This window comes from Pundamilia nyererei, unplaced genomic scaffold (genome assembly GCF_000239375.1).
Source record: "Pundamilia nyererei isolate P.nyererei 1_Seehausen unplaced genomic scaffold, PunNye1.0 scaffold00197, whole genome shotgun sequence".
In the NCBI taxonomy this organism is placed as follows: domain Eukaryota; kingdom Metazoa; phylum Chordata; class Actinopteri; order Cichliformes; family Cichlidae; genus Pundamilia; species Pundamilia nyererei.
This window is the reverse complement of record NW_005187598.1, coordinates 100,479-107,842: the sequence shown is the minus strand read 5'-3', so window position 1 is coordinate 107,842 and position 7,364 is coordinate 100,479. Positions and strand designations below refer to the sequence as shown.

The 7,364-nt window shown below is 49.9% G+C and overlaps 1 protein-coding gene across 5 annotated transcripts; it reads right to left on the bottom strand.

Moving 5' to 3' along the window:
• Positions 1-552: 552 nt before the first annotated feature.
• LOC102198383 (zinc finger protein 135) lies at positions 553-7,351 on the bottom strand. Of its 5 annotated transcripts, XM_013914439.1 has the most exons (4): positions 6,197-6,320; positions 6,033-6,125; positions 3,856-4,491; positions 553-3,773 (listed from the first exon to the last, which is right to left on the bottom strand). In XM_013914439.1, the coding sequence occupies exons 3-4, from the start codon at positions 4,431-4,433 to the stop codon at positions 2,930-2,932; spliced, it is 1,422 nt and encodes a 473-aa protein (XP_013769893.1). In that variant the 5' UTR covers positions 4,434-4,491; positions 6,033-6,125; positions 6,197-6,320; the 3' UTR covers positions 553-2,929. The 5 variants fall into 5 exon arrangements, with proteins under 5 accessions (XP_013769893.1, XP_013769892.1, XP_013769895.1 ...); XM_013914438.1 differs by lacking the exons at positions 6,033-6,125; positions 6,197-6,320 and adding an exon at positions 7,193-7,351; XM_013914441.1 differs by lacking the exons at positions 6,033-6,125; positions 6,197-6,320 and adding an exon at positions 6,781-7,090.
• Positions 7,352-7,364: the final 13 nt, after the last annotated feature.

The window sequence follows — 7,364 nt, the reverse complement described above, 5'->3', positions numbered from 1 at the left end:
GCGATCAGAGCCGACTGACCCAGCTGCAAGTATTTTACCATTTCAATCTCATTGGATATTCAGTTGGTGCCAAATGCAGTGATCTGACTGGCCAGATGTTTTTGTATACTTGTTTTGGGTCTGAACAAACTGATCGAGAGCAGACAGAAATGATTAACACCCGTCCTGTCACTGTGTGACGAGCGTCAGACTGAAGCAGAACCTGGGGAACGCTCACCCGACGAGCTCTGATGATGTCACCGAGCCGCTGTTCCAGGTGTTCATGAAGAAGATCCAGATCAGCAGGTGAAAGGTCAGACCTTCAGGAAGTCCTCTCCTAGTGTTGACATCAGATCAGTGATCGCCGACTGTTGCGTTGGCTGCAGCTCGGGTGGTGGAGCAGGTCACCTGCTAAGTGGAAGGTTGGTGGTTTGATCCCCACCTGCACGCTGGTGTGAATGAGCGAGTGCTCAGCGCTATAGAACAGCCGGTCAGTTTACCAAAGCTTTATCCTGATGAGCCGTGGTTACCATGGTAACGGTGACAGGTGAGTTTATTTAAACACTCAGGAAGGTTCTTTCAAAGGTTTATTACAAAACGCAAGACAAACATGTCAACTGGTTTATTCTATCAGCAAACACGACACAATGAACGACCTATCAGCAGGCGGCGCTGCAAACCCAACAAACCAACACAACATGGATCTAAGAGCACCGCGGACAGAGGAAAACGGCGGCTTCAAGCCCCAAAACAAACCAGAACATGGAGGCGGACGGGGCGGGGGAGGAGCCTTGTTTTCTACAGAACGCCACCGCCGCCTGCACACACTCATAAATAGATCAGAATTAAATTAAATCCAATCGATTCAAACAGTAAAAGTCTCAAAGTGTCAATAAGCAGGAAACAGAATATGTGTGTGTGTGTGTGTGTGTGGGGGGGGGGGGGGATCAGGCGCACTCCACAGGCTTTTATTTTGGAGAGTCCATCAGAATCCTGATGAATACAACAAACATGTGCAGGATTTGTTTTTTGTTTTTTTTAAACATCTTAGATCGATCAGTCCCACTGATCACAGAGTCTCAGATTCACCAGTAAGTTTGGGAATTTTTTTTTTTTTTTTTTTTTTACACTCAAACTCTTTTTCCTTTTCCTAATCAGACCAATCCGCCTACTTCCGATCAGACCGGATGCTCTGATCAGTCCACCTCAGATCGGACTGATCTGATCAATGAACCACATCGGTAAGACGTCAACTCAAGTCCAAAATCAGAAATACAAACCAGCCCAACCGGACGTCTCCTCCAATTGGTCACAGGGACTGTCCTCCGGCTGAGCGAACCAGATTTGACCAGCCGCTTCAGACCGTCAGTGACACTAAAGCAGATGGTTGTTTCAGATACTCTGAGCAGATCAAAGACTGATCGGATTGATCAGTTCGAGCGCCGACCAACAAAAACTCAACCTTCACGTTCGTTCATTATTCTTCCATATCTGAATTTTAGTTTTTGGATTTTGCCTCTGCACACCTGAGGTCAGCAGAGGTCACCTGACCATCTGCCTCAGAGTTCAGGTGACCTGCTCCGAGCACGCTCTGGCGGCCAAAACGCTTCGTGTTCAGACGTGGTTCCGATCTTCAGGCGCTCTGGGCAGAGCTGAAACCTGAGATCTGATGTTTGACGTCTGTGCAAGGTTAAGAATCGTTTCTCTGCTTCCAATCAACTGCTCTCAATCTGTGAGTTCGGGTCAAGAATGTGGACAGGTCCGTCTGAGTGCGCAGGTCTGATTTTACTTGAAGCATCTTGGAGGATCACCATCTGCGTTTATGTGTCACTGACTTCCTGAAAACAGCTGACTGGGTGGAAGTCAGGAACAAACCAAACTGATTTGGAGACTTTTACTTTGAAAACCATTTCCTGGTGTTGATGATGAAGATGAAGCTACAGGATAGCGATGGGCAGGGCTACTTCAAATTGTTTGTGGTAAAGTTTAAATATGGGTTCTATATTACATCAAATTCACAAATAAGTAGTACAGTCTGACCTTCGACCTCTGACACCAGCAAACATGACTGACCAGTTGGGGGTCACGTGCCAAAATGAAAAAGAAAAAAAAAAAAAAGTGTGGAAGGTGAAACGCAACAGACCAATCAGAATGCAGCGCTAGGAAGAACCTCAGCCAATCAGGTTACTCGAAGGGGATTGGGTGGGGCTGTCTGACAGTAAGGGAACAACGATGGAGATGAACAGAGGCAGAAAATGCATCAGAGGAGACGCAGGAAGTAAGCGAGGAGTTGATTACCGATTAATCCAAGCTCCAATATTATGATCGGAAGAGAAAAATAATCATTGATTATTCAATCGGCTTAAGATCAATTTAGAAAACTTCTGATCGGACGAACCACCTTCACTGATCAATAATCTGTTTGTTGGCCGTGTGTGGAGATCAAACGTGGTGAATACAGTCTGATGGACAATCAAAACAACCGATCGGCTCTGACTGATCGGAATGATTGATCACTAACAGTTTGGAAATTGAACCTGCAGGTATGATTATGTCAGGACTCCCATGCTGCTCTGCATGACTCTAGCCTCTCTGCTCCAGGTGGCCTATGGGAAACAGGACTGTGGAGTAGGCAGGATGAAGAGTCTGCTTGACTGCGGACAGACAGGTGCAGGGGGCGGGGCAGGGGCGGGGCAGGTGAATCTAATCCATTTGTAAGAGCGTTTAGCTAACGGTCAGTTTTGACCATATATGGATATGTGTGCCGGCGGAGGGCCTCCCACCGTGCGGCCACAAGTGGATAACCTGCTGCTATCTACACCAGAGAAGAACCAACAGTTCGTGAAACCCAGACAACCAGAATCTGTCCCAACGGGTCCAGAACTGGAGGAGAACTGGTCCAGAACGCTTCCAATCAGAACCTTCCAGAACTGGTCCCGGACCGACACCTTCACTCTGAGTCGGACTCGAGCGGCGCCGTCTCATCCAGTACGGGCCTCTTCCGGCGCTTGGCAGCGGCAGCGCGGGCACGCTGCTCTTCCTCCATGTGGGCCTTCTTGTGGCGCGAGAAGCTGGATGAGTGCATGAAGGTCTTGTTGCACGCTGCGCATGTGTACGTCTTGTTCTTGGCGGGGAGCCCAGTCTTCGGGTGCTGCTGAAGCTTCCCGCGCCCGTCGCCGTCAGCCGCCCGGTGGGTCAGTTGGTGTCGTGCCAGGCTGGAGGCGTGGCTGAACTGCTTCCCGCACTGGCCACAGACATGGCGCCCTCCGCCTGGGGCGTCCTCATCCTCGGAAGAGGTCTGGCCCCGCTTGGCGGCCCGTCCAGCCCGGCGGCGGCGGTTCTTCTTGCACAGTGTGTAGAAGTTGGGTTTGTCGCGGGAGCAGAGCTTGAGGCGGATCTTAAGGTCGGACGAGGTCTCGACGAGGTTCTCCTTGCCCGGCGTGTAGTTGTCCAGCAGCTCCTTCACGTGCGTCACCTGATGCTTCGACAACTGCGTGGACGTCCGGAACGTCATGTCACACTGTGGGCAGGCGTAGAACTTATCTCCACCCTGGATGACGGCAGTCGCCACGTGCTGCTGCCGCTTGGTCTTCCGGTTCTTGGCACCGGCCTTCAGTGAGTGCCGCAGGGCTGCCACATTTGCACCAATGGCGGCGTCCTTTGGGATGCCTTTGCCCTTCTTGTGGATGAGGCGGTGGCGAGACAGGCTGGAACTGTGGTTGAACTCCTTTCCACAGATGTTGCAGGGGTGGATCCTCCGCTTCCCGTGCAGCCGCAGGTGGCTGCCCAGCATCCTGTCAGAGAACGGAAAACAGGAAGTGACATCACACAAGAGAACTGGAAAACACGTCAAGCTCGGAGAGACCGGAGACAAACCTGCTTCCTTTGAAGCTCATGCCGCAGTGGGGGCAGGTGTAGCGTGTGTCCTGGTGCGTCGGCTCCAGTGCTCGCTTGGCGAGGGGTGCGGCTCCCGAGCTCTTGCCCGTGTGCGTCTGCTGGTGGCGATACAGGCTGGAGGCGTGGCTGTAGCACTTCCCACAGTAGCTGCAGCGAAACTGCCGCTCATCGGGCTCATAGTTGTCCTGGTCCGAATCGGCCTCGCCATCCAACTGGCTGCTGCCCGCCTCCACCAGCACCTCGTGCTCCTCCACACCCTCGTCCTCCTCGTCAGAGTCCGTCTTTATTTCCACGCTCTGCTCCGTCACCTCGCAAGGGTACACCTCCTCATACGGCGCGAAAAACGCCTCATCTGCCTCGATCTTCAGCTGGTCGGCGGTCAGGTCCGACGGGTCGTCCGAGTCCTTCTTCACGCAGGAAATGGTGAACTTGGAGCCAACCTCTGCCCACTTCACTACGTACTCGATGGGCTGCGTGTCCAACTCCACCGTAATGAAGTCAGCACCCAGGGCGTCAGGCTCCGACACTGCCAGCTCCGCCTCCGAGTCCTCCATCATGAACAAGCGAACCCGGAGCGAAGAGGTGAAGAAGAACTTCTGAGGAGCAGCTGCAGATCTGAAAGGGGCAGGGAAAATGGATTAGTGAAGCTGCCAAGTGATTGGTTAAATAAACACCTGAGTGAGACGACCTGACTATCGCCACACTTAGTTTATGAGATTAATTTGGTTTAAATGTTTTTATTATGTGTAACACATTTATTTATACATTACATCTTATGTGTAATGTATAAATAAATGTATTCATTTATGTTGTATTTATTATTTTATTTCTCTTCGAGGCCTCAAGGGGGCAGTAAAACAGCAAGGCGCCACGTTCACATCACTGAAACTAGAAAAGCGAGCTGCTGACTGGGAGACTGTGGACGTAAGGAGTGTGGACTGGAAGTCAGAAGCTGCACGCGAAGCAGGAATCTGCAAACATGGAGCTGAACGCATAAATTATCCACAAAAATAAGGCACGGTGTTAACTCTGCACATCTGTACAGGTACAGATCGGCTCTCCACCAGCATTCAATTTGAAGCTAAACCACAGCCCACCAATGAGAACTTCCACCAATCAGATTACTCAGAGAGCGGTCAGTCACATCTGACAGAAACAACAAGAAACAGGAAGAGATTCAAAGGAGTCGATTATCGATGAATGGATGCGCCAGTGATCAATAACATGGACACCAGACGATTGAGTAAAAAACCACCAAACGCGCTAAACCAAGAAACAAGTCATCACTTCCTGTTCGCTCATCCTAAGGTCAGGTTCTCGTGTTCTTCTTCTTCAGCATAAAATCCTTTGTTAACGAGCGGCGTCACAGTGAGGTGACATTGGAAGACAAGCAGGAGTTACCCAGAGCTGCACAGATGTCATTGGACCTTAAATTAGACAACTTTTAATTGGAATTGGAGTTTAGGATCCTAAAACCTGTACCTGCAGACCCAGGGGAGGGGGGGGTCAACAGGTGCGCCTCAGGTGTCTGTCACCTCCGCGCACGCACGCATACAGTGTGACGTCTTTTGTTCCTAATTTGACTTTCAGTTTCAGCCTAACGACAGATAGGGTTAGCCCTTCGTGACGTTACTGTAAATAACAAATGACCTCTGAACCTGCCTCGGCATCCTAAACTCCAGCCTGGGAGTGTCAGTGGGTCACGTGGCCACCGCCGGTTTGACCTGACAACTCAAACCCGGCGGCCGTTCCGCTTTAACGCGGAATTCCGCCGCGCCGAACTCCGTTCACAATTCCGCGGTTTTAAGGTCGCGCAGCGCGCCGCGACCTGAGCAAAGGCGCCAGGCGGATTTATCCACTGAAAACGCTTCTTCAATCAACGAAACATGGATTATACGTCGAATAAAACCGTTAACGTTTCTTTCACATTACATATGAGCAGACATATGAGCCATTTTCAGCAATCCCAGCGGTTATTTCCCAGTAGCAGCCCGCGGAGGGCGGCTGCCAGCAGGGCATCCATTATTAAAGACACCCGGTTCATCAGCACTTACAGCTTATTGTTCAGTTATCCAAATGCCGAATTTGATCAAACACCGACTAAAATGCAGAAAAATTTTTAAGTGATAAAAAAAAACATTTTCTCTACGTCGCACCTCGAGTGGTTGAAAAATCGACGGTTTTCTGAGTGGAGTTCCGGTTCGGTCAGGCTCGCTGTCACTGATGAGGAAGCAGGAGGATTTTATCCGCTGTCAAAATAAGAGAGCGGGATAAACGACACGGAGCCGCCGGTAAAAGGGACCGGAATCCGGTAACTCACCGAGCTTTGGCTACAGGAGAGCGACGTTAAACGTCGGAATCACCGGGGGAAACGGCCACAATAAACAGGAAGCAGCCTCCGAGCTCACAGAGCATTGTGGGAAAGGATTAAATGGTTGGAAGAAACGGAAGCACGGCGGATTGTCCTTCAAAATAAGAGCGTAGTGAAACAAAGCCAAATAATAAAAACACCAAAAAATCATAAAAACAATTACAAAATTAAAATAAACATAAATAACACGAATAAAATTATATGGTATAATGTAATATAAGATATAAAAAATAAAATGTTAAATACAACAAAAAACAACATAATTTTCAATATAAAATTCTAAGCTGAGAAATTAATAATGGCCTGTAAGTCATGATTCTGAAAAACCTTAAAGCTACAGATAAAAAATAAAGTCTAGCAATAATAGGAGTTATTAATAACACAAAATTTCATTTTTTTAAAATAGATCTCTGAACAATTTTATTTTGAAAATTCCAAACTAAACCGGCTTCACTATTGTATTTTGACATATTTTAGTCACAAACAACCTGAAAATATATGATAATGATAACAATAATTATTATTATTATTACCGTTATGTTCTGTCAGAAGCTGCTGATCAATTAGTGATCAATCACACTGATCAACCGCTGCAGCATCTGTGACCTCAGGCCTGCATTATCATCTTCAGAATTACGTTAAAATGATGACATCATCATCACCGTGAGGCAGGGGAGGATGAAGATAAGGTCCTGAGAAGGAGGAGGATGAAGGAGGGCTGAGAGCAGGAGAAGAGCCCGCGGTGCCACTCCTCTCCCCCCTCCTCCTCCTCCCGGACCCTCGGCCTCTCTCGGTCGGGGATTCGGGCCGTTTCCGGCCCGCGTGCCGCCGCCGGCCTCCCGCTGAGTCCCGGTTCATTTATGGACCGCCTGTGTGACAAACCGCGCGCGACGTGTCCGTGTTTTCCCGCCTTAGCTCGCGGTTCCGTTCGTCACAAGCACTTACGTGAGACACCGAAGCGGTGCTGCTGCTCCCGGGTCGGTTCGGCTCGGTTCGGGTGTGAGTCGCTGCCGTGACCGCGCCTCTGTCACATCCAGCTGAGAGCGGCGGCGGCGCGGCGGCGGCGCGGCGGCGGCGGGGCGGAGCGTGCCCGGCCGCACTCAATGAGCGGCGGCGG